The sequence below is a fragment of the Varroa destructor genome, unplaced genomic scaffold (assembly GCF_002443255.2).
Source record: "Varroa destructor unplaced genomic scaffold, Vdes_3.0 BEIS01000005.1, whole genome shotgun sequence".
NCBI classification, from domain to species: domain Eukaryota; kingdom Metazoa; phylum Arthropoda; class Arachnida; order Mesostigmata; family Varroidae; genus Varroa; species Varroa destructor.
Window position 1 is genome coordinate 38,461,221 of NW_019211458.1, and position 27,239 is coordinate 38,488,459.

General features: G+C 42.4%; 1 protein-coding gene and 1 long non-coding RNA gene across 14 annotated transcripts; both read left to right on the forward strand.

Moving 5' to 3' along the window:
* Window positions 1–109: 109 nt before the first annotated feature.
* mRNA-cap (RNA guanylyltransferase and 5'-phosphatase mRNA capping enzyme) lies at window positions 110–27,012 on the forward strand. Of its 13 annotated transcripts, none has more exons than XM_022806239.2 (4): window positions 110–1,022; window positions 18,634–18,856; window positions 19,835–20,917; window positions 22,652–27,012. In XM_022806239.2, the coding sequence occupies exons 3-4, from the start codon at window positions 20,737–20,739 to the stop codon at window positions 22,987–22,989; spliced, it is 519 nt and encodes a 172-aa protein (XP_022661974.1). In that variant the 5' UTR covers window positions 110–1,022; window positions 18,634–18,856; window positions 19,835–20,736; the 3' UTR covers window positions 22,990–27,012. The 13 variants fall into 13 exon arrangements, with proteins under 13 accessions (XP_022661974.1, XP_086845679.1, XP_086845682.1 ...); XM_086989553.1 differs by lacking the exon at window positions 19,835–20,917 and adding an exon at window positions 1,747–1,859 and having other exon boundaries at window positions 111–1,022; XM_086989556.1 differs by lacking the exon at window positions 19,835–20,917 and adding an exon at window positions 18,338–18,404 and having other exon boundaries at window positions 111–1,022.
* Window positions 4,354–14,910, forward strand: LOC147755661 (uncharacterized). The gene is made up of 2 exons (XR_015327929.1): window positions 4,354–10,922; window positions 11,112–14,910. It is a non-coding gene; the product is annotated as an uncharacterized LOC147755661 (long non-coding RNA).
* Window positions 27,013–27,239: the final 227 nt, after the last annotated feature.

Genomic DNA, 27,239 nt, shown 5'->3' on the forward strand with positions numbered 1-27,239 from the left:
TGTAAAGCGGTTCTCACTTAAGTGTTTATTCAAAAATACCCGGCACACTGGCTTTCATTTGGCTGCTAGCCGATCCGCTTGTTGACGTCGTCTGCTCAGCAGGCAGGTCAATGCATTTGTGGAATGATCTTGAGCGATAGATCACAGCTACGTTGTCGCAGACATCCAGGCGGAAAGCTAACGCTGTGGGCAACGACTCACTCGTCCGGTGCTGTTCGTTCGCTAAGCGGGTAGTAGCGTGAACAGCGGAGTTTGTATCAAGCTGGTCGTCGGTACGTTATCATCATTATCAGCAAGCGGATTTCGCAAACTGGATGCGATTTTAGCATAAAACGAAAGTTCAGCCGATGCAGTCTGCTAGGCAGCGATTACAGCTGTAGCGTGGTGCGCATTCGAATGGTAGTATGAGTAGTACTTCAGTGGATATAATGGACGTGCGATGTTTGTTAGTGTGATGCTGCTCCATCGGTCCGTCGGTCCATACGAACTCGGTGCGTGCTTGGCTTTTTGTTGTCGTTGTCGTTGTTGTGCGTGCGCCGCCACGGCCGCCGACGTCGTCGTCTTGGTCAGACGGCATCAACGTTCCCCGTTGGCGCCGTGTTGTAACTATAAGTGAGCGAGCGAGTGAGTGTATGGTTCTGAGTGTGAATGCGACCGTTGAAGGGAGGAGAGTCGAGTTAGTCGAGTTGGAGTCGCACACACGGACGACGAACAAGATTGTGTGGGATACACAGTCACTTACTCACACGATCGTTCACAGGCCCATCTAGAACACCTAAACAGCCGACGGACCAGCCAGCCAGTCAGCCTGCCTTCCTGTTTATCAGCCAGCCCCCAAAACTGCCACTGCCTGAACGTCTGCCAGGGCAGCAACCACCACAATCACCTTCCGAGTCTGAAGTTTCTTCGCCTGCTCCCGGAGGAGGTGCTGGGGTTGTGCTGTTCGTTAGGTTTCCACTGAATGCTCTCTGTAGCGAAGACGGAGTCGTAGCGCCCGTAGCCATCTGCCTCGCGGCCGATTGGTGAGTCTTATCAAACTAGCTCTAGTGAGAGATAGCGAAGCTTGCGTTCGAATTAGTGATTATGTAAAGGGATCGAAGGACTGCGTGACACAGCATAATGGTTAAAGAAAAAACCGATCTACTGGTAGGTTAAGAAGTCCAAGTATGGTTTACTTACCTCCCTTTGAATCTGAATTGGGTGTATGAAGATGGCTGTACAATTGAGTGCATATTTAGTGAAAGTCTACCTGTGAACGTGTAAATATACATAATTGTATAAAGTTTCGATATGAATTTAGCCGCTTACTTTTAACGTTCAATCCGCGAGCGACGGGTATACGGAGAAGTGAGATCTTGTTTCGTTCACTTGTGGCAAGCAGGGTCTTTCTGCTGTCGATTGTACTGATAATGAACCGCGTGTATCTGCGTATTATGGATGTGAACAATGACATTGTGTCTAGTCGAACGTAACAGCCAGGGTAGTATGGACTCGTTATAGAGTTGTCGCACGTAAGCTTGCATTTGTATAGAATTTTGAAGTTAGATTGTTTGCTTGTTAGTAGATCGCTTAAAGAGGAGGCTGCTGCAAATTATATCGATATCTTTCATTTGTTATTTGATAACAAACAAAAGCTGTTTTTTTTTTTAGCCTGTCATATTTTCCGGTGTTATACTAGTGCGTGCTTTTTTTGCTAACCATTTTTGACCTCATTTGCATTGATTCTTGGGACTACAATAATTCTAGTTACCTTCAGCGACTTTCATGTACTTCGCTATCCCATGCCTGTTAATAACGATCGTCACAGACGGTACAGAGCGATGACAGGAGGACAGTCGATGCACGTTAGGCATGGCACGGTAAGCCTTGCGGAGTTACTCCAGGTGTGGGATAGACACACACAGAACAATCACTGCAGTATGTACCCGCTGCCTGTCTCCTTTAAAAGCCAAGCGCAATGCATGCGGGTCACTTCATTTAAGGCCTAATTGGCGGAAATAATGCAGTTGTTTGATCAGCACGGTTATGCGTTAGCCATTTGTTACTACGTAGCGATATATAGGAAATAAGAATTACGTGAGCGGTACACTACAACTGTCTGGTGATTCGCATGGGCGCTTATGATTGTTAACACGGATTTGCTTAATGTGCATTACTTCCTTGCATTATTTAGGCAGCTTCTGCACGAGAGGTATATAAAATTGAGTGGCCGTTAAGCATCAACAAAGTAACCTGATGGGGCTTACAGAATACGAATGGAAAGGCCGACGAAACTCAGCGACCTAGCTGCACAAATGAAGAGTTTGTTCTATATTTTCTGCCATATAATGGTTTAATAATATTGAGTGATTTACCTTTAATTCTTTTATATAAAAAATTGAGCGTTCTGGACTTCACTGGTTTATCTAATAAATGAACAAGGTTGGTTTTGCACGATTTTGCACAGAACTCGGAAGTTAGCTTCCCGATACTTGTCAAGTATTTTCTGTAGTTGTTTTGTGGCAATAACCGAAATCGATCGTTTATTTGTCTAAAAAAATCGATGGCGAACCATAGTTTTCTGTATAAAACCAAATGGCCGAATGTGGCTTTTTATAGGTGAGCATTCTCACGTACTTCTCACAATTGCAAGAGTAGCTGCTTGTTACTCTTGCCACTGTGGATATAAAGCTTCCCTGGCGCAGTTTAACAGAAAATCTAATATCTTAATAATAATACCTTAATAATCTGGGTAATATCTACCCTGAGTGAAATGCATCGATTGAAGAGTAGGGTAATCTCAGACAACCCTTGCTCTTGTTGGGCCGAATCGCAATTGTCACGCGTCATATAAGCAACTAAGCGCACAAATTACGCGCGATTTAATTGCAAACCTATTGCTTGCCCTTGTGCTTGCCGCTGTTGTTTAAATCACTTTATTGCTTCGGTTATATAAGAAGTGACGTTGGCACCTACATTTATATTTAGCTAACTTCAAAATTACGCCAACAAAAAACAACAGAATTCGAACGAATAAATCCTCCCGAAAAAAAAAATTCCGTATGTTTAAGGTTTTATAAAATCAATAAGGCAGGCTTCCTTGACTTTTTTCATGTCAATTATTCACTGTTTTTGGCTACATTTTCGCATATACTTGATGCTGCTGCTAAAATAATGGCTCGGATGTTTCCAAGTCTGTATCGCGTCCAAACTGAGGATCCGAATTACTTATGAGCAGGATTACATACCATGAAACCCGCTGTCTGGTCCGGCATATGGGTTGGAGCCCAGACGAAACCAAACTCTCTTCGCTACCAAGAGATAATTTTAGGCTTTCTTGTACCCCAAATCGTTGAAACGAGTTTGAAAGGCATATGGTTTCAGCAGGATGCTCTGCCCCAATAATGTACATTATTAAATGATTATTTCGGCGAGCAGCTGCTGTCTAGGAAGCGCGACGCCGAATGGCTTCCCAGATCATGTGAGATAACTTCGCTCGGCGTCTTATGCATGGGGACACTTAAAAAACAAGGTGTATTAGGACTATCCACAAGCGGTCAACATATTCGAAAAAACATCTGCATAACGACTTCGATGATGAAACCAAATCGAGCTATCAGATTGACAGGTAGTGACGTTACCGCTCCATTATTTCGGAGGTATTGAATGCATTAATTGCCCCATTTTTTACTTAAAGAGAAACGTGTACGACTTAATTCAGAAGTAAAGTTGAATTATGGCCACGTCGAAAGCTGAAAAATTATAACTGAACCTGGAAAATAGAATTTAATTATGCTGTCCACCATATGACCAGAATTAAATACAGGTTCTACTAATGCCTTTTTTTAATTGCAGATTTTCTATAAAAATGTGGTATTTTTTTCACGAACTATTAAGTGCTTCGAGCTGTACATTCGGAATCGTCGTTAAAGTGCATCAGGCCAGTCTGCGTAAGCACTTAGTAGTGTGTTGGCAAACAAAAACGCAGTAAAAAATATGCTCTGAAGAGACGACAGAGTAGGATTATTAAAGCTCGTCAATGAATACACAGACGAACGTAAAAATGTACGCGACGTGTTCTATGTGCATCGTGCTCGACAGAAAGTGCCCCATATAGACGGTGCAGCAGGTGATGGCGGGTTTATTCGGACACCCGACACCAGTTTAGACATAATACAAGTTTTCGCAGAGAACTTAATCGCATGGCGAACACAACCCTGCCAGTGTGTACCTTGTAGTCCAACCTGCGTGTGTTGATTTCTTCTGTTGCTCTTCTGACACGACTGCGATTGCCGGAGTCTCTCGATCAGGGTCCATTTGGAATTCTATCGCCGGTCCTATCGTCTAGCCCAGATGACGATTCCATAGTAAGTACTTGTTTGTGCTCTCGCTACCTTCACGCCGGTAAGTCAGTGCAAGGTTGGCTTTGGGTGATAGGGTGAACGCCAAGAGGTCGATTATTTGACTCTCTACGTTTCAGTGGGTCGTTGTTTTATGTTGTTCGAGCCGATTTCACAGCTAGGTAAACATCACTCAGATATTCGACCCAAAGCCAGCACGGCTTGTCTGTTGTTTAGTGCCTGGCGTAGATTAACGAATAAGCCGTTGATTGCTACTTATAATTGAACTGATTTAAGAAACAACAAAATTTTTGTGAGAAATCGTTTACCGTGTCCTCGGCTGCATGCAGCTAAAGTGCATTATGCTACATTCTTACGAGATGAACGCGCTCTAATACTCGTTTTGGGCGCCATTCGTAATAGTGTGTCTTGCTGTCGAAAGTTAAAATGTAAATATTTGGCCCAAATCGTGAAATACTGGTCAGCTAATTTAAGGTTAATTGCTTTCAAATATCGGCACTTCCAACAGAAGTTACTGCTTCGACTCTTTCTAATGAATAAGTGATGCACAATTTCTGCAAATAAAAATTATTTACTTGTCGACGTTTCTGTTATAGCCTGAATGTTATGTCACGATTGACGAACTAGAACCTTAATGTTCGATTTTTTTTTTGTGTATTTAACTATGACAAAGTAGACAAAGAACAACAAGTCAGATCACTAGCTGCATATGGTTCACCCTTCTGTGCCTCTCCTCCGCTTTTTGGCCTACAGCCGATGATATATGTTTGACGACAAAGAAAACAAAGCTATCTCTGGCCAAGCCTAAGTTTCTTCACTCTTCATGATGTCTTCAACGCATAAACACGTTTTTCTTGGGCGTTGGCTTCGGACATGGCTTTTTCTTCATATGTGATGTTCAGAGCGACTGTTGGCCCGATGTTCAGTGCACCGGAGGTAACGCAGTGGTATCTGCCACCTGGCACCATTTATTGCAAACTGCAAAGTATTAAAAAAATCTTACTGAAACTGGCTTCGTACTGTTTGAATTCGTGTATATATTGAAATGTCACGTCATGCTCGAAACTGATACTAGTTAGAGGCTCAAACAGTCGTGACACAACAGCATGTCGAATGCAATAATGCTCGTAAATACTAATCCATGTCCCACTTAGCGTGATAGTGTCTAATGTCTTAACGTGGAAATTCGATGTAGTTCATGGCCTTAAACAACACTCATTGGATTAAATGAACAATATGCTTTATGACGAGATCTTATGACGAATTTTTACACCAGCAGATTTTGAGACGAGTCAGCAGGAGTAGCCGTGTCATAGCTTGTCTTTGTGTTAGTTTACAATGCAGTGCAGTGTTGATTTTAACCATGGCCTAACACAAAGCCGTTATGCAGGGGCAGAGCTATAAAAGTAAACATTTTACCAGTTTTTTTAGTATTTCACATCATTTCTGATATAGACAGGTCAGTGATCGGCAGGAGAATGATAACAACTACTTGTTTGTAGTATTGTTTTTGCTTTCATATACAGTAACCTTTTAAAAATCAAATTTTCCGGGCTATGATCGTGCGTTTTCCTTGTTTTTCAAAAAAAGTTGGCGTTGGCATATATATGCCATTAACGTAGCGTCAGTTAAGTCTAACTCTATGCATAAGTGCTTAGCTTGCCTAGCATCACAAGGACATTTAGGTAATTCCGCTTGTCCTCTTTATACGAGTGCTAGTTTCGACGCAATGGCGGCGCTAGTTATCCAGTAAATCAACATTATGTATCAATATAAACTTCTAATTCATTAATCCATTCGATAAAAAAAATATGATGTACATACTAGTGGTTAATAATTCGTTGTGGTATATTGAGAATCTTATAAGGTTTTCAATATCGCGTAACGAAATTTTTTCATAACTTTTACAACGGGTTGAAGTTTAAGGGCCGTCTATAGCGTTCTTATGCTTACATCTTTGCTTACGCCATCTAAGGTCTACACACAAACGATTATTGCTTTCATACACATTACGCTTACGTCGAATTGCATTTAAGCTCTCGGAGTTTGATGTGAACGTTTGAATATCCTAAATAAGATGTGTTACGTAAGATCATGAAAAAAACGACCCGTACTAATTGTTTCTTATTCTGATGCTGCTGTAGTACTTATCAGTCTTTGTATTTGTTCCATGTTCATTCCCCCTCCAGTTTGTGGGTCAGGAAAGTTTTTGAGGGGTGACAAATTCATAGCTGGCAGATTAGCACTATCAGAAGCGTTATCGTCGCATGTCAAATATAGCCGTGCACGTTTTGCTCCTATAGCTTTCCCTCAGTGAGGTTAGACGGTTTGCTTCCATTACGAGGACCCCATATCATCAGACAAGCTTTTGCTTCCTGCAGAAGCGACCTCTACTAGTCGGTATCTGGCCTATTTCAGGACTCAGGATTTTCATGCCGTCTAAGATAATTTCTTTCGGCTACCAATGGCCACAAGATCACTTTGAGATTGTCCACGATGCGAGAATTAAGGACATCTGTTTGAGTGGAAATGTCTGAATAGAGGGGCTCGTTGAAGACTTTTTGCATGAATGTTGAATGCTCATAGAGAAAAAATCCGTCTAGGCTAAAGCAACCGCACCAGGGTCTTCCTCTCATCGATAGCTCGCTCACGAGTTATGGACAGCCCAAACCAGTGGCTGTCTGTGATCTATTACGATTGCTCCCATATGTTGTCGTTAATTTCATCGAATAACGGAAGCTGTTCAATAAACGGGGCTAGTTGGGATTATACCCTGTGTTCCCGCATCTCCTCTGCTTCTACTAATATTAATGCTATCGTTTATCATTGACGACAACGTAGGGCACATTTTCCACAACAGAAAGGGTTAGTCAGAAAACCTCCTAGCCAACGGCATCTCTTACTACTGATCCAATAGAATTGACGCGCGAACGCTGTTTGTCGGGTGCTCGTCGTCTGACAACTGGCCTGCCTGCCTGCGCACGTTAAGGCAGAAATATGTATGAATGCTGATGTCTATCACTAGTCGGTTCAGTTTTTTAGTAATATGTGCGTGATTCGTGTCGTGCGGTGTATGGGAATAACCAACCAACCAGCTGACTGGTTGCCGTGTGCCTATGTCAGCAATGAGGGCAGCGGTAACGGAAATTCGATAACAAGACGATTCTATTAGGCTAGGAGAATGGTATCGTTGATAAGGAAAAATTGGGGTCCCGTTTCGTTCCGTATCTATAATGAACCCTTGGCTATACAACCTAAGCGAAGAGTTATATCTGAGATAGTGAGCTCTGTCCGAACAAATAAACCATGGGATTGTTCTGGTCGAAGCTATAGGCTGGAGCAGCAGGGAAACGAGTGGTTCTCCGTGGGCCAGAGGGTTAAAACAATAATTTATTCAGTGCTCGGAACCCCCCAAAACGATGCAAACTGTAGCGGATAGAAAACAACGTGCGCTGTCTCGTGAAACCTGAGCGTCGAACCAAAACAGTTAGTTTGGATTATCGTTTGCGACAGTGATATGCTGCATAAGGTATTATAAAAAAAACGATCAATGAGTTGCCTTATCCTTAAATTAATTTTTCAAAGGCACAGCTATTAAACATAAATCTTGGAAGTCCGATGTGGGGTCCCGATGACGGGCGAGTCAGATACAGTGCCTTCCATTTACTTAGCAACAAAATTGGTACCTACTATTCCCACTTCATGTTATTTAGAGAGACAAAATAAAATTAAAAAAAAAAATAAAAAATCTATATTTTAGTAATGTTGTATAATTTTAAGCTAGTACACATTCAGATCACTACAGATCAGGAACACTAGTTCGTAGTTGACTGGTTTCTGTTTCGTTATTAGCTTATTAAATAGCATCCATTAAGTCGTCCCTTACCTACAGCAACCTCCAAAGCAAACGCTCACTTTCAATATCGTTCGAATCCCAAATAAGTGAGGAAGGTGTCGGAAGCTCACTGCTTCAGCTGACTGCGTCGCGACCAGATCCGTCTATGTAAGTTGTGGAAGCATCACCATTATTCTATCTGTCTGTACTGTTCTTGTTGCATGATTGAAGTTGTTTGACGAAGAGAAGGATCTGACGGATAGGAGAGCTGTTATTTCTCCTAGCGACCAGTCAGGATCCGTCATTGCGGTTTGTGATACTTTTATCGGCGGCACCACACGCTGGCTCCTGTTGGCCCTGCCATGACGTCGGACAGATAGGACCAAAAGCCGATTCGTGTGACAGAGGAATGTTTTAGACGATATAAAAAAGCGAAGGCAGCATCCTATTTATCCCCTATATTGCTGTTATTCCACAAAGTATACGGAGGCAACCTGAACACACCATCTAACTTGTCAGCTAAGAAAACTATTGATACGACGAGCGGCTGACGTTCAAAGGTATTTGCGGCTATTTTTCTATTGCCTTACTTGATCCATGATGCCGGAGTGTATCGATCGAGATTCGAATTGGAAATTGAACGGCAGAGAACGTTGCAAGGTTCTGTTGAAATATGATCGTTAGATACGTAAGAAATCGGTGGTCGTGAGAGTAACTGATTCTTGTCGTTGAAAGATGGCGGGCTCGACGTCCGAGCTGCATTTCGTAATACTTTACAGATTGGAAAAATGTGTAGTTTTGCAATATCGACGATAGACAATTGAGGTTTTGCTACGATCAAACTGTTCAAGAGAATGTAGGCTTTCGTGTGGCGAAAGTGTGTTACTGTTGCCTTACGCGACTATGAGCAGTGGTGAGTTTAGTCGTACAGCGGGCATGCTACTACTTAAAAGTATGTCGGTTTCCTTCTTGCGATTTGTTCCTAGCTTTACCGCTTGCTCACATAACGCGTCTTATATATTAAGTAGCACTATATCGGACGATAATGGGATTGAACGTAGATTCTAAACAGGTGAGATAAACGGCGGCGATTGCTCCTACGCCATTTGTGTATCGGTTGTTAAGCTTTTTCCTAGCTGTGCAGGATAGCTTTAATCACATATAGTAATTATTATTACATTAACGAATTGGAACCAAGGCTGAAGTATGTAATGTTGTTGCTTCGAAACAGCGAACCATTGTCCGGTTTCGAGCGTGCTGGACGTGCCAAAGACCATAACTCATTGAAGTAGATCTCTCAAACTGGTTACATGGCTACTTAATTTAACACTCATTACCTAAGAGATATATGGGCCACCGCTTCAGAATAATAGGGCTGGATAATACAATGCCGGCCATTACAAGCTATTGGTTATAGGAAGAAATATTAGCTACGGTCAAGCTTGAAAACGGCATATATGGTGGATACGTGCTGATGTTGATCAGTTTTGCTTGCGAGCAGTCAGTTGACTCGTTATAGCTTATAACTTTATGCTCTTCAATTTAGCACTGCAAAAGCTCTTCTAGGGCAATCCAGGAAAAAGCAAAACTATCTGTATGCAGAGAAAGGCATTATATTGTCTCAGGTTACAGCACTGGGCGTTTCACATCATGGGTTGCATATTAGTTGAATTAACAATACCTTTCAACATCAGGCGTATGAAAGGTACAGAGAAGCGGATCATATAAATTCAGGTTCAAGATGTCCATTGTTGGCTTTCGGCTATGAAATGATTGTTACACACTGAGGACTTAGCTGCTTGCGTGTCTGTCTTCCCCCATCTCCGTATGATTTACTTAACCTCGGCTTACCTACTGCTCGTCTCCACGTACAAACGGACAATTTGTCCAACAAAAGGCCGCATTAGTGGATGCCTTCAATAGTGCATTGTATATGACGGCTATTTTTCATCATCGCAGCAGCGTTCGCAGCACCATAATTGGCGACAGAAGCTGCATCATGCGCTGCGTCACAGCAGACTTCATCAACATCAACAACATTAGCGTGTATATCAATAGATGCAACAAGAGTGTTGTAGCCCAATAGTATTTTCCGGTAATATTTCTTTCACCCGCATTCTCTTCATGAACGACAACAACCTGCAAGCTTTATCTTTATCCTGCGGAACAGTACTACCGTCGACCAATAGCGTAAATCTAGACATATTCTGTGGAAATTACATGCCTAGGTAGAGTAACAAGATTATAGATACATGGGGAAACACGCAAGAACAGAGAGAGAGAGAGAGAGAGAGAGAATCAGAACGAAGAGGAGGACAGGAAGGCGGAAATTCATCTCGAAGAACAGACACTTGTACTCTACTGTACTCCTACGACTATTACTAGAGATAGCTTGCCATTTGCAATGACCATCCTCGCTTTTGCGTCGCCGTGTAACTAGATTGTGGTGTTACCCTACCAAGCTACTATTATATCTTCCTGTGCGCACTATGTATACGAAAAGTATATGGATTCTTGGCTTTTTCTCTTTCCACCATTTACCTTTTTATTTCTTCTTTCACTTTGAGTCTTGGCCATGACCCATGCCACCTCAGAGTCGGTAACACGAAGGGTAGACTGTACGCACGGTCATCATTGTGACTTTTGCTCTCGTTGTTGCCGTCTTGGCCGCCGCCATCGTCGCTACAGCTGCTGGTTTTATCACCACCATAAGCTGGTGTATTTGCTTTCCGCTGAAGTGTTTGCAAGTATGTATACAGAGCACCGAGCTTCCACTATGTCAAGCCTGGTTTATTATTCCATCATTTTGTCTATGACCACCACACCTGACTGTTGCATCGCGTAGCGCCTCGGCGCTAAAGCTGTTGCCGACGTTCGTTTGGTTCTTTGTGTATCTATCTGTTTAAGCGTTTATTCGCTACTCTGTTCATCTGTAGGTTTGTCCAGGGTCGACTGCTGTCCGAACGGTTTTTTTTGTTCCATAGTCTTGCCTGCTGACCGGCCTCATTGTTTACCACGCCCTGGCGTCCGCAGTGCCAGGGGAAGTTACAATGACAGATGTAATAGCGACACCAGCAGCAACGGTAGCAGCGAAAACGTAGGAATTACTTGAGCGATTGAGCAAAATGACTTTCGGCACCACGTCAGCCCCGTAGATGCCAGCGTTGATGCATCCCAGTACAGTTGCCGACTCTTTCTTCGTGTTCTTTTAAGTGCTCACCACGAAATTCCTGGCTGGCAGCGGTGTCGGCGACAGGGGCAGCCCTCATAGAAAGCACGCGTCGATTTCGCAGCGGACTTACAATGCTAGGCGGCAACGAAACCGCAACTATAATGTGTTCCTGAGTTTCGGAAAAGCCTCTTGGGACAGTGCCTGCTTTCTCGCGATAGGCTAAGTATCAGTTCTGTTGCACTCACTTTAACGAGCAAACGACTCGATTTTCACTTGCTACTGGACTTTAAACGCATAGCACACAGAATACTTATAACGCAGATCTGCTGTCTCTCTATCCCCTAAATCCCTGTTTTTAAGCCTTGTCAATCAGTCAACCGAATTAACGAAAACACGAGGCTTACTGAAAATGGTCGTTGAACCTTTATCTCTGCTGCAGAGTGTAGTATCCATGCTGTAGCTATTGCACAAACTTCAGATATCTCAAAACATTTAGCTTGGATTTTTAAGCAGGGAAACAAAGGCGAACACTGCGTTTCTAAAGTATCGATCTAGTTTTTAACAAAGCTACTTCCGTGTACGGCTAATTCCATAGCAATGAGGTTGATTTGAACCATGCGATGATCCACGAATATCCCACTACTGTATACGTTCAGTCTGAACAAGCGGCTTGGCCAGTAATTATATCACGTCTGGATCTTCTGATCTGGAATGTAATATTTCTGAAGTGACGTCGAGCGCTGAATGTAAACAAGGAATATTGCAAGGAGAAATTGTGCAAGAGGGGTGGGTCCTAATAGGGCACTTGGCTTCTAGCTCTGTCTACAAGATTACGGAGCAAGGGTCGATCGACAAGCGAGAAGTATATGTATACAGACATATAAGCATACTGTGATCTGGCGCATTCTGATAAACGCTTACTTCGTAGCTTCATGACATGACCACGGTTTCTTTCGCTATCGCTACGGCTCTAACAAAACAAAGTAATGCACGATGCCTTAAGCTCCGTTATTAAGCATTTGTGTCAATGTTGCCAGGGAAAAGTAGTGCAGTATCATTAACTTTGATTGGTAGTATTCACTTTTACCTTTCCTAGGGCTGCTGGGTAAAATGCCGGGTGAATCGCTGCGCCAGCGGTTAACACTCACATATAAGTGTTCTCTAAGCACTACTGATAGTGTGTCAATTCTATAGAACCATTTATTTTGCTAGAGCCTTACATGGATAATTTCAATATCTCACTTGTAGACACATTTTCAGCGTGTTGGCATTAACAGGTTAACTTAAGGGGACAGAAATTCTCAGTTATGTCTGACAATAGTGATTAGTACTTATAATGGCATACACTGAAAGAAAAACAAGTACGGATTCAACGTACTCATCAGATCAGATGACGTTGCCACGTACAAATGCACATGAACAGCTTTGAGGAAATTTCTTCGACTTAAAGGACATGGCATTTGTACCTCTGATAAAGTATGTTGGGCACGTATTTTTCTAGTGTGTGCCACTAATTAGAACATTAGCTAGTTCATTTGTAACAAAAAGGGAACCAATTTTCGCAATTTTGCAGAAGTAGCATAAAAACATTATCTTTGGAAAAATTATTATCTTTGGTTAGACACTATCTTTGGTTTTCCAGAACCCTAATCCACCCACACCGCGACGGTGATTAGCCTGTAAGGGATGGGCTGCTGCGCGTTGACGATTGCGTGAAACTATTACTGTCGAGTGATCAATGGTGTTTTCTAGATTTACTAGTTTTCGTTTCTGATGAAACTTTAAATTACTTTTTTTTTGTGGAAAAAGAAATCGATTACTTGCTAAAAAAGAATCAAATCAAGTTTAATATAATGAAGTACCCTCTTTACCTGATAACACCCTTCTAAAGAAAAACCGATGCGATTTAGGGAAAGAGAAGCCCAAAAGTGTTATCGTCATGGTTCTTACGTCCAGCATCTGTATTTGTAATACAGCTGATCTTCCTAATTGTGACACATCGGCAGGCGACCTTCTATTTAGGTACTTCAATTAAAATTCTGGTGGATAAAAAAAATATATAAAATATGCCGATGGAGCTGCTTTATAATCCAACTGCATTTAGGAACCTTAGTTTCTTTTGAAATAACAAATGTAAACAAAAAAACAAAAAAATATGCTGTTACCCAAACGTTTATTTTAATTAGTTGTATGGCACTGATTCATTTACACTACTGTGTTGTTAGACGTGTGCTTGGGCCTTATGGTTTGTTTGTTAATCGCATGTCTGATCATTCGAAACGTCAGCATTACGTAGATGTCAGTAACCCTAATGCTAGTGTTTATATAAATTTACTTATAAGCAATATAGTATCGTGCGCATGTCAATAGGCACTAGATTAAATAAATAGATATTCGATAGTAGTCGCCCGCTTGTCGTTACCACACGAATAGGACACATAATAACAATAAAGTTTGCTGCTGATGTTACTACTACTGCTGCTGCCGTTCCTGCTTTCGGCCGAACAACACCGCCACTGATACCTTAGACGCACTTGTTGGTACATATTAATTGCGTTTATGTAATCTGTAAAGGATTTTTTCTGCCATGCTCAAATGGCAAACCAACGGGGTTGTCTAGCTCTGCGATTTGCAAACTCTTTGCAATCGATCTTTGATCTCGGTCACGAAGCGCGCTGTTCTATTCAATAGGGTCAGAATGATTGAGAAAAAGGTATCTTCACAGCTCTCATAGATGTAGATTCCCGGCAGAACGTCTCCATTGTTGGACTCAGTGTCGATCTCGTTTTACCCTTTACGTTCGTATAAATCCATGCGTGTTGAGAGCTCATTTAAGATGTATGAAAGGCCTACGAAATCATTATTTATTGATTTGCAATAATAGCGGCGGGTTGTTAGTGATTTAAACAACTGAAAAACGTATGCGACCCATTTCCCCGCTTTCTGTTGCTTTTCTTTTCTACTGCCTGTTCCTGCTACCCAATCTTAGGCTCTCGCCCAAATCTTAACGTAAAACCGCTATTGCTCGGAACAACATTTGGACAACAGGTCGCTCTTGTTGATCATTGCGGATGCAGGTTCATGACATCAGCATGATGCTAACCTCGCAGTGGCTGATGATGATCCGTTGTGGCGTCTATCTGTGTTGTGGTGACCAATGTTTAATCAAAGAGAACAGGTAATTTTTTTACTATTCTTAATAGAAGTGGGTATTCTGATTGAAATGCTTGTTGTCGTTGCCATTTAGCTGGATCACATTGACTGACCCACTCTCCCCAGGGGACGAAAAGGGGCTGAAGCGAAAATACTCGAGGCGGTGGCGGGTTGTGTTGAAACAAAGGTGACAGGCAGACAGGCATATATCTGATTGAAGCATCAGCAGTACAGCTCATCGAATTGTCTCAATGAGAAACAAACAAATTGAGAAGAACAACAAAAAAAAATGAGCGAAAGCTACAGGCGACGGGCGCGGTACGGAAAAACCGTGTCTAAAGAGAAGCTCTGTTGCTTTCAGATTGGAGTCGTTTTCCCCGGGCTGCCGCCACCGCCGCGACCTCTTCCTCTATGAACTCGCCGAACCGATCTGCGCTCTTTCTGACCCGAATCGTCTCTGTCGCCGCTGCCACCGATCTGACATCGTAGTCCGTCCGTCCGTCCGTCGTGCACGTGCCAAGTGCCAAGCGGCCAACGGGCGTAGGGGTCAAGTCTCTAGAAGACCTGTGCCAAGTTGACATAAGGGTAGTTCAACGATGGACGAACATACCCCCTCCAGTCGTCTGCCTGACCGTTGGCTGAACTGTCCTAAGATTGGCTCACTCCTAGCCGATATATTCGTGCCTTTCAAAACGCCGCTGGACGATCGTTACCGCAAGGATATAGCCAAAACAGAACTGTATTGGGAACCAAGTCATGTGATCGGCATTTGTGAAGCACGCAACATTAATCTAGGGCTTATTGTCGACCTTACATTTGCGAAGCGTTACTATAAGCCTGAAGCCTTCATAAGGAATGGTATTGTTCATAAAAAAATCGCATGTAGGGGACATAATGAAACGCCTGACGCAACCGCCAAACAAGAGTTCATTGCGGTGTGTTTAGGCTATTTGCAGAATCATCGTTGTAAAAAGATTGGCGTCCACTGCACACATGGTTATAATCGAACTGGTTTTTTGATTTGCGCTTATCTTGTAGAAGAGTTGCATTGGAGTATCAGTGCGGCTGTGCGAGAATTTCAGAAGGCTCGTGAGCCTGGCATATATAAACCGGAGTACATTTCCGCTCTGATTGTTATGTACGGGGATGAGGAGGACACACTAGAGGCAGCTCCATGGCCAACGTGGGAAGACCCTGCTACACAAAGTGATGATATCGAACGCGAGAAGCGCTCTAAGGAGTTCATGAGTGGTATACCTGGGGTCAGCTTTGTTGGGGATAGACACGAAACTGAGGAAATTCAACGAAAGGCTGCAGAAATGTGCGGGTTCCGTAGACAGGGATTTCCGGGAATGCAGCCAGTGTCTATGGACTGTGACAATCTCTTGAATCTGAAAGAGGAGCACCATGTCGTTAGCTGGAAGGCCGATGGCACTAGATACATGATGCTTATCGCTGGAAAAAATCGGGTCTACTTCCTTGATCGGGATAATGCAGTTTTCAAGGTTGACGGTCTTTCCTTTCCGTGGAAAAAAGACCCTAAGCAGCATCTTCAGTGTACGCTTCTCGACGGCGAGATGGTTATAGATAACAATAATGGCACACCTACTCCGCGTTTCCTAATCTACGACATTGCATTTTGCGAAAAATTTCCCATCCGTAACCAACCATTTAGTACTCGAGTAGAATGCATAAAGGACGTAATCATTGGAGCGCGCTCAGCAGCAGCCGAAAAAGGCATTATTAATATGGATAGTCAGCCATTTAGGGTACGTTTGAAAGAATTTTATGATGTCTCAATGACAGAAAAGTTACTAGGCGAGAAGTTTCAATCCCAACTAGCACACGAAATCGACGGGCTGATATTTCAGCCTTCCGCGAAGCCTTACAAGGCTGATCGCTGCGACTATATCCTCAAATGGAAGCCCCCGGAACTTAACACGATCGATTTTCGACTTAAGATAGAAACCACCAAACTATCAGAAGGAGATCCACGAAAATTAGAAGGCTTTCTGTTCGTTGGCGGGTTAAATAAGCATTTCGCCAAGCTTGGTAAGGTGGCCAAACAGGATCGGGCTTTGGACGGCAAAATCGTTGAATGTTGCTTTCAGCAGTTTGACAGAAATGGACAGACCCAGCTTGGCTGGGTTATGCTTCGCGAGCGTACCGATAAATCGTTTCCAAACGGCTACAAAACTGCATTGGGCGTCATGAAGTCTATACAGAAGCCTATCACGAAAGATAATCTGATCAAATTCATTAATAAGGAGGCTGTGAAAGAGCCAGGGTGGCCAAGATCACCTGGTCAACCAGGACCACCTGTCGCATTCCAGAAACGGCCGAATTCCGACTTTCTCGTCCCGCAAGTGCCGCCGCAACGTGCAAAAATGCTCAAAGACGATGATTGAGGTGTCATCAGACAAAGAAGTGAAAGAGGTTTGGCGGCAGGGACAGTGAGCCGCTGATGCGTTGCGGCTCATATGCATTGTTTCACCGACTTTCGTGCGGATATCGTCAGGTTGGATATATCCGTTCTACATGTCACCGTTGAATCGAATTCCATACGCTTGATAAGACAAAATATTCTCTGAGCAAACTGGGTGGCAACTTCATTGCATTACTTGTCATCGGTTTAAATCGGGTAAAATATACTAAGGTTGACAATATGGTTCTCAGTATACAGACATGTGCTGTCTGGGTATATCTTCTGGTGGAATGATTACACCTATGAGCGTTTTGTGGCGGTATCGGTAAAGATGCAGTCTATAAAAATAATAGTAATAACAATTATTATTATGATTATTTACAGTAGTACATATATGCCTATGCATCTCCACCACCGAATGTATATATTAAAGAACAAATAAATGAATTCTTATTTGTAAATAAACACTGCGTGTTCAATTCAACACGACAACAAAGGCAATTTAGCGTAATGATAGAGAACTGTTGCCAACGGCGACTACGTAGATTGATACATTTTTTTTTTTAAATAACGCTTTGTTTTCACTAAGATAAACGCTAATTTATTATTTTAAGATATATGCAGAGCAGGGTACCTTAGGTAGTCCGTGCATTTGCTTTGGAAGTTTGCTATTTTTTAATCCACCGAAGGAAAAGGAAGTGGGTACTGCAGGAAGTCAACCAGTAAAATCAAGAAGCTTGTACATTAAGTGAAGGGCGATATAATCTGAATCACCAAGAGGCTTGTTCTTGATTACGTTGCTAAAGCAACCAGGAACAACGAATTTGCCAACGGTCGCTGATTCAGATCTCATTCAGAGAATAGCAACCGACGGATTTAAGGGAACAGAAGTGAAAGATAGTTATGGTTACAAGAGGTGGCCTCATAAATCTGTTACACCAAAGATTTTCCACATGAGAGAATAGATGTTTTATATGCATCGAACCCCATATTGGGTAGCGGAAGATGCTCTTTCCATATATTCATCTGTTCGTTCTTTCCCAGCGAATGAAATCTAAGCTTTTCTTTAGATTATTTACAATGTTGTGTACGCGTACAAAGCATCGCGAATCAACTTCAATGGGGGTTGAAGTGTGCGTGCGGGAAGGAATCCGCTGAAATAACTTCAAGCATATGACAACACGTTGGTCTAAAAAAGAAAAAATATATAGACGTGTTATTTATATATACATTTTGTACCAATAATCAGACAGGTGCTTATTTCAGGATAGCTAGAGGCAAATCATGCGAGCTTGTTCATGCTGATGAAAAATTCACACGCCACATTTACGACATAATATTCCCATTAATCTCAGCCCGTTTTCAGGCACGCTATGCGAAGTCACGCTAAAACTGTTTGTTTTTATTTATAGAATCATGGAAAATAGGCAAAGTAGGCCAAAGCTAAATAGGTGGACTCGGGAGCTATAGCTATTCTTGGTAAGTTCAAAGGTACCACCTGGCAACATTCACTAGTATCAATAATAACATCATCAAAAGCAATGAATCGTTGCATCGTCTACGTTATTTTTTCTATTGTAGTTCATTAAATGACTATGTCTCTGTCTATTTACTGCTCAGATTTTGACAGGCTCACAATGGTGCTGCCTGGCCGATGTAGCTGCATTCAGTTTTATCGTTTTTATCGCAATTTTCTAATCGATTCCAGGTGATGACAATGTCATCTGAGCCGCCCGCTGTATCCACATCAGCGCCCGTCGTGCCGCCTGTGCTGGCTCGTTCTGTGAGCGCACAGTCTCTTTCGGCCTCTGGCACGCCGACGTCATCGCACGCGTCTTCGCTTTCTCGTGAGCTTGACTCTCGAAATTCTGCTAGTACTTGTTCGGATGATGCCAGCCCGCTATCCGTGCATAGCCTCCCGCCGACACCAGGTGCGTAGGTCTGTTGATAGTGCACGCACCGCAACTTTGGAATATTGAAAAGTATTGTATTAAATGCATTATTGATGCATGCACAGTGTTTTATTCGAGGCTAATAATTTAAAAACGGCTATTTTTTTTTTTTTTTTTTTTAATTTATCGTACGTCTCCATGTCCATTGTGTTGCTTAATTCTACCCATATAGAGCTGAATAAGACGGCCATATGGCAGATCATTGAATCGCTTAAATCGATGTAGCAACGTTTCAATTGCGCTCTATAATTCACGTTCTGCTTTAACAGAAATTTGCTCATGCCTTGTCTAAACAGCTGCAGTTTCCTTCCTACTTACCTCTGTACCTTATCTCTCCGACAAGACAATATTGTGCCGTGTACCGCGGTCTGCGCAAGGTGCACGTATAGTATTAGGTAAGCCTAATTTATGAGGGATCCGGGCGGAAACTGAAGATAGGAGCGTCTTTATCTACGGAAAACGGAGTGATCTCAAAGGGTGAACGAAGGGAACCTGCATTTTTTACCTGCTATAAACAAATACCTAGTGTTGATCACTTCCGCGGGCTATCCAGACAGGTCTGTCTTCCTGTGCACGTTAGAAGCATGAGCATGATCAGAGCCAGTGTTTGTAGACAATATTTCTGTGTGTTGGTGCTCGTGAGAACATGGCGTGCGAACTTAGGAGCGAGGTTCACTCTCTGAGGAGCTGTCTTCTTTTTTTAGAATTACAAAAATTGCTAGAAAGAAAGTAAAAGGAAGATTCTAGCACCTGATCGTTTGTTTGTGTTCGATGAGCAGACAAGTAGCTTGAGTGAATATTTCTAGTAGATAAAACTTGATGTTCTAGCAATAGTAGTTCCCTGCGATTGCTCTGTTTACTTGTCGGCGTTCCCTTTGCTATTGCGCTCTCGCTGGAGGGTTCTGCGAACTATGACAACCTAATTCCATGTTCTTGGTTAATTCCTTTCCGTTCCAGTCGCGTCAAACTCTGTGATGATCGCCACTTTTTCCTTCGTGGCTTGTCCGCGTCCTTCCCCACACCGCAACCGTTAGACCATAGACCAAATTTTTGCGCGGCGTTGAAACAATGTAACAATGTGAAACGTTGAACTTCTAGTGTACGCATGTTGCCCCTAGCGCTTAACACTTTCTAATCGCCAGCCAGACTCCGGGTAGCAGTAGTCGGAGTTACTTGCGCACGACATTTGCACAATGTTCGTTTTCGTTGTCCGTTGCGGGCAAACGGCCGCCGGGCACTTTTGAAACTGTGTAGTGGCCAGCATATATACCATATTTCAGAAGTCTATTACGTAAAGCGTTTATCTGTAAATATTGCTGCAGTGTTGTGTGGCAGTGTGAGAAAAGTGTGCTGGCTAGGCGACGACTACGGTCGTAGCAGCGGGCTACTTTTCCGCTCCACAGTTGCATAGGATCTGAGCCTAGTACTGCTGCTAACGTTGAGCTGGTCGAACTATGTTTCATCGTAATGGCTCCCGTTGCTAAGAGAGGGAATACCCGCCGAATTCATACGGCACAAGCTGAACAATCAAACGCTTGCCTTAAACCTTTAAGCACCGTCAAAGAATCTGTTAGTTCCTTGCACCTACCTTGGCAGCATACCCATGCCTATGTTCATGCCCATACCCATGTCCATTGTACCTTCATCTCCATCAGCTGGCAGCTGCCAAGAGGTTTATGCGAACAATACTAACACTGTGCTGCCCTCGGGCGTTTGCCGTCACTGTCTCTATGACCATGACTTCTCCAATTTCTGCTGACCATCACTGCGCTTCACTAGACACTTTGTGAGGGTTAGAAAACGCTTCTCCGAGCTGGAAGCGATTAACGAATTGTTGTGGGATTCTGTGTGGGCCGTGCATGCCTTGTCTACGTTGCGTCTCACGAGCATTAAGGTATCAACAGAGTGGTGAAACACTAACTGACGACAAAAAAGGAGTTGGCTGTGAAATAGCCAAGCCACCGCAAGCGGCAGGGCCAGCGGGCGTCATCATGCCACACGGGCTGTCCAGCGTTACTAGGTCGGCTAAGGTGCACGGAGGTGGGTGATTCGATACTAACTTAACGTTAACTTGTGGTTAATGCTAATAACGTACTCATTAATGACTATGAATTGAGGATATCTAGTGTGCTGCTAATAGATGATTGGGTATTCGAGTCCTGGGCTTTTATTATTTTTACTAACTTTGTGAATGATGACCTACATATTCGTGTGAGAATACAGAAGGACAACATTGCTATAGATGTGTATGCTGTTACCGAACTTACATTAACCCTTTATTTCCATAACCGTTTTTCCAACCTGCCATAGTTCGGGCGCCCTATACGAAGCGCTAGTGTTAGCGAGGATAAGAAGCTTGTTTGCTTAGCGAATAGGAAATGGAGCCTATAAGTAGATGCTGACTGCTATGAAACAGGATGCTTCTAGTTGTAGCCCAATTCGACGAAGTTCGGGAGCTCTTTTTTAGAGTAGTATTTTCCAAACGTGTATCAAGCGTTCATCTGAGTACACCCAGGTCGTCGCAATTAATGCCACGGCAATAATCCGCTCAATACGTAGGAGAAATCCAACTTCGTACTTTAGGAAGACTCGATTCATCTTACATATTTCACAGTTCTTCTAAGAGATGATCAGTGAGTTTAATTTTCGCTGCTATAGAATAGAAAATCGAGAAATTGAAATAGAACATCGGTTATTCGAACAGAAACGTAACACTGCAAGGGTACAGAAAGATGGGACAAAAATGAATAGCAATAAGAATCATTATAATTGTCGTATTAAGATAGAGAAAGCAAAAACCGTACCGTGAAAATAAAACACGCGTCACAAACACCAGATCGCTTTTTTCAAAAGCAGTTTTCATGCAAACTTTCCATGTATTGTAACAAGTTGAGACATTTTCGTATCTTTCTTTGATCATTCCATTTATTATTCTTACGATATTTTAACTCTAGTGCAGCAACTATGAATACAAACTTCACTGATATATATATACGATGAAAGTTTTCGTGAAACGAAGCAATTGATTGTGCCGCAAAAACGTCCTGCCTAAACTAAGCTTTCCTGTCCAAGCTAGATCTCTTGTACAACCCTTCATTTATTTACGTCATGTCGTTATCCTTCTGCTATTCGAATGCATTGCAAGAGAACTGATTGCTTAGGCGTACTTTGCATCTCCTGAAGTAATGAAGGCTTGTACTGGCGAGGGCGCCCGTGCGTATGCAGAAGCGTCTGCTTTAGAAGTCGACAGCCGATACATAATACATGCAAACAGAGTTTCCGTTGGTGTTGTACAAATTCCAGGGGTCGTGTTATAAAACTGTGATGAAAAACTTCAGCGGCAGGTATAGCAAAAACTATGTCATGTGAAAATCAAATGTCACATAGCCAAAGCTGGAAATGGCTTCGACAATATCCTAATCTCGTAATATCTGAGCGGCCGCTGATTCAGCCTGCCGCCATCTTAAGAGCATTAGATGTCAGTGTGCGGCTAATTTTTTTCATTTTGTAACTAGCGCAGCAAACAGAACCTGCAGTTACTTGTTGGCGCGTTATCATATCGTACATGCTGGTTCATTCTTATTTTCAGTATCTATTTTATGCTGCGTTAAACGAACACTGTTGTATAAGACGAAAATCATCACCGAGTTTTCAGATAACGTGCCTGTTTCGACTAGCTTAAATTGATTTATTTATTAATTCAATTGTTACTCTTGTTCTTGCTTTCCATTGCTGCCTGTCGTATTCTTCTCGTGTGCTTTTTTTGGCTTTTAGCACCACCGGATGTGATGCATGACACAACGGAAGCTCCTGCGGGTCCACTGCCTTCAAAGAGCACCGCAGGCGACCTAAATGGCTCATCGTTACCGGCAGCTTCGTCAGCCGGGGGTTCTCAGGGCGGCGCATCGAAGCGACGCGTTGAACAGCTCCAAGAGATGGTCCTAGAACGGGAGCTGAGACGGATCGAACTCGAGGAGAAGAAGCTCATCGTCGAAACTGAAAAGCTCGAATTGGAGAAGGAGAACCTTGAACTCGAACGCCAGAAGCTGCAGCTCGAAATCGGCAAACTGCAAGCCAACATTCGCTATTCTCATCCAACGAGCCTCTACTAGGAACGGTGCAAGTGGTGAAAAGCTCGTTCAATATACAGACAAAACAGCAATAGCAAGACGACGACGACAGCGGACAGAAACAACAATATTTAGTGCTTATGGCTTGTAGTATTTTGTGTATAAGTTAAAAAGGAATAAGGGAATTATAAAGAGGTTTAGAAAGCAAAAGTGGGGGGGATCATCGTTAAACGTTTGCTCGGACGGTGCCTGTTTGTAGGCGTTCTATTTTTTTGATGGTTTTCGTGTTTCTTATACAAGTAAAATGCACTTACGCTGCCGTTAAGTTGTGGGGATATGTATTAGAATTGTCGTATCCGATCCGTGCTCTGAAAGGAGATATTATTGTTTCCTTTATTGTGTTTGGGATTTGAAAACTTCTCAAAATCCTCTTTCTATAGTATATATGCACACTCACTGACTAACTGAAAATGTTAGCTGTTTTTAAAATTTCTTTCTATTGCCATACTAGAAAAACGCAAAAATGGGCAGCAGGCACACGCACTCACAAACACTCTCACTAAAAAATAAAATAGTAGTGAAATACACAGAAAGAGACGAACAGAACATAGTCACTTTAGCTTTTCGCCACTTGCAAAGAGAAACTGTATATCACAGTGCAACAACCGTGCTCGTAGAACAGCGACAGTCAGTTACTACATTTTAGGATTATCAAGAGCTCGTCCATGCTGATCGGAAATCATGCGCGAAGGGTCGATTGTCAGTGTATGCATTTCTACACGGGTCAGCTAGCGGCCATTCTTGCTACGCAACATTATCAACAGGCCTGCAGAATAATAGGTGGAACAGAATGATAACCATCGGAAGTTCTTTACAGCCTGGTTTTGTAGCTCAGTTGTTTTCTTGACTCTCCCACCAAATACTAAACGAGGCCGAGGCCGAGGCCGCAACGCCAAAAAGGACCTGTTTGGCATTATAGAGCCAATTGGGCATGCTCTTCAGTGGACTATGATGGACCGTGAGCATGCAGGAAAATCAAAGAGAAGATAGGTTCAATCGTTGCAACTGGCTAAGTGGATATTAACTGCTGTTAACGAATAACAGCTGGCTTGAACGCAAAATGTGTGAGGTAAAAAGAAGGAAGAGTGACAAAAGGAGGAGGAGGCTGAGGCAAAGACTCTCTAGATCATAGTTTAAATTGTCGTTTGTTTGATTGATTGATTGATTGATTGATTGAGTGACTGACTCCTCGATTGATTAAACGACCAATTGTTTGAAGGGCGTGTGTTCGACCCTAGATAACTCACTTGATGCCGACAACGTTGCGGAGCTTACTTTGCACACACATGAACACGTGTGGCCAAAAGGACGAACTGGCAGGCGACACAAAGGACATTAGAAGGTGCCTTTTAGTCAACATAGAAACCAGTTAGCGCCTAAATAACTGTGTATCGCTCCTGCAGCACGAAGGTACAATGTAAGGCTCGTTAATGACGCCATCTACCGAGTCCTTAACCGGAAAGATGTCCTCTTTTAGACTATCGCATTTCTCTGACGAAATATTGAAAGGAGAAAAAGAGCATAGCGATAATGCATTATCTTTACGTCGTCGTGTTTGTGTGCTCTATAAATTGATGGCGTTAGCTGATTTGACACAAGAAGCATAAGTTTGAAAGGGCGCTCGGTTGTGAGCTTCGTTACTTTGCGATGCTCGCTTGCTTCCTCAGACTGAGCAACAAGAGGCAGCAACTATTGATATCACGATAGAAATTCAAGCAATCTTGATAAAAACTGATTTCAAATTGCGCCGCGTGTGGACATGCAGGTTAAAAACAAAGTATGTTTGGTTACGTGTTAAATAGGGCTTTTGCGTCAAACTCGTATCTTTGAATCGGTGACTTCGTCATGTATAATTAAATATACAAATACATTCAGGATCATACATACATGAAAGAGTGGTATATTTTTAGTATAATTCTCAACTACGAAATTAATAGTTACAGAAAAAAAGTACAATTTGATCAGGATACGCGTCTAATATTGCCATTAGGGAAGAGAACGTTCCGAGTTCTATATAGTCGCCCACATAAGACGTCGTTTTTTTGTCTTGTATTATGGCTAGCAAAGAATTCCGGATCATCAAAGATGGCTGACGAGTACGTTTTTCAATGCCAACTGATTACGATAGAGCTTTAAGCCAAACGTTTCAACTTGGCTTCATCTGTGCCTGATATTCTGAAGCGAAAAAGGGTTGAATATGAAGAAGGATATTAACATTCAGCACGTTCGACTACATCCTTCTGCTCTACTCAGTAAGCGAGATAAAAGCACGTGAAAAACCGTTATGATTGTTTTCATTTCGGTTTTGTCCTACCAGAAAGGGTCCTGCCGAGTAACTTATACTATATTGATGTAACCTTTGTTTAGTCAAGCTACTAGTGGAAATAATGCGTGCAATTCTGTTTCCTTATGCTTCTGTTTCATCTTAGATTTATGAACGGCTTGGTTGCCGTAGACTATCACATTGAGACGAAAATGTGGATCGGCCCGTACAGCTATAGAAGTTCTAGTTAGAGTTTCTTACACGGGAAAACGGCTGCAATAGTCACTGCCAGTGGTTGAAGTGGTAACATGATTTTATATAGGAAAGGAAATTGTAGACATGTAGAGTTTATATAAATAGAGAGCTGACATAAATAATGTAGGTCATACGAGCGAAGATAGTACATGAACGAGTGGTGAATATAACAAGTGATATTATGTGTTCATGCTGTGTTTGGCCGGAAATTGAAATAAGTTTCGAAAGATGTGCGTAAAGTTTTGTGCGTTAAGTTTGCAAGTGATGTTGACAAAGATATTGGACTTTGATTGGCGGCGAGCATCTTGGCGTCGACATTTTCGGCTTCAGTGCTGCGTGTAAGTTCTTTTATTATCAAGTAGTACATATTTGTTTAAACTAGCCGAATACACGGATTTGTTCGCATGCTCTTCATACAGACACTCCTACATAATAACATATACGTATCTATATATACGTACATGAGCGTACATTTCATCGGGTTATTTCCGACGCAAAAATTAAACATGGCCCTTAATACAGAGAGAGGGGCTCCACGTGATCTTGTCTGATATACAGCATCGCTTATCGGCCATTGTACTACTGTATGGTTATCAATTACAAACATTGTTATCATAACTGCAAGCTAGATTAGCGAGTACAAATTGTTTACTTACTTTCGCTTCGTCGATCTCACATGCTGGCAAAATAAGGTTGAGCCAGTATTCGAATTTCACACTGCCCAGTTGTATGTCGGCATAGTCACGGATACTGTATATGCGCCGCAAACAACGACAAGTCCAATGAAGCAAAATGACTAGAAAGCACGTGATAAAATCACAATCAACGCTGCGAAAATTCCAGTCATTGGAAAAATCATCAATCATACAAACCGACATATTTAGCTGGTTTAGTTTGGCTGGACAGACGATCTGCTCGTACGGTCGTAGGCGCCGCCAGTGGTCACAATCTCCTGGCCGTAGAGACAACTTGAAATTTACATAGCAGATAGCAACAAAGTATCGAGCAGGATAGGTGTTGAAATCACTCAGGTGTTATTAGTTGTACAAATAATCGCAGGGTCTGAACGAACCTATTATCATCCGTCAGTCTGTAATACGTCACTGTTCTAACGGAACTCTATCCGATAAAGTTCAACTTACCCAAAACATTCCATGTTAATATTAGTAGGACGGATATCAGTCGTAGTAGAAGCTGATCGGCCTCGACAAGGCGTTCAGGAAGTATCAATGCACTGCTATACGTTCATCGTGCGAGAAACACGGGTCATCCGATCGAAAAGTTAAATAGGACGCATACAGGACGATCATTATATTAAATTTAATTTACTGATGAGTTTTCTCACCAGTAGAGTTCGTGGCGAAATAATGAATGCAAGGTAACAAATGTAGCTAATTTTGTACCGTCGTGTCCCGTTAGATCTAATTAATTCATACCCTCCTCGTATCCACTATGTTACAGTATAAATAAATACAGAACCGAAATAACGATTGTGTTTTTACTATAGAGAAGTGTGGCTCTTTGCTAACTGAGCTGAGCCAATGCTTACCCATTAACGGTATAAAATATAGGCCAGCAAGAGAAGCTGACACCCTGTCAGAGTGGGTTTTTGCGACTACGAATATCGATTTTCAAATAAAAATAATGGAAATCACTTTACTCGGTATCGGTATAAAAACTCACTCATTAAAAATTTAAAACAAGTCAAATATAT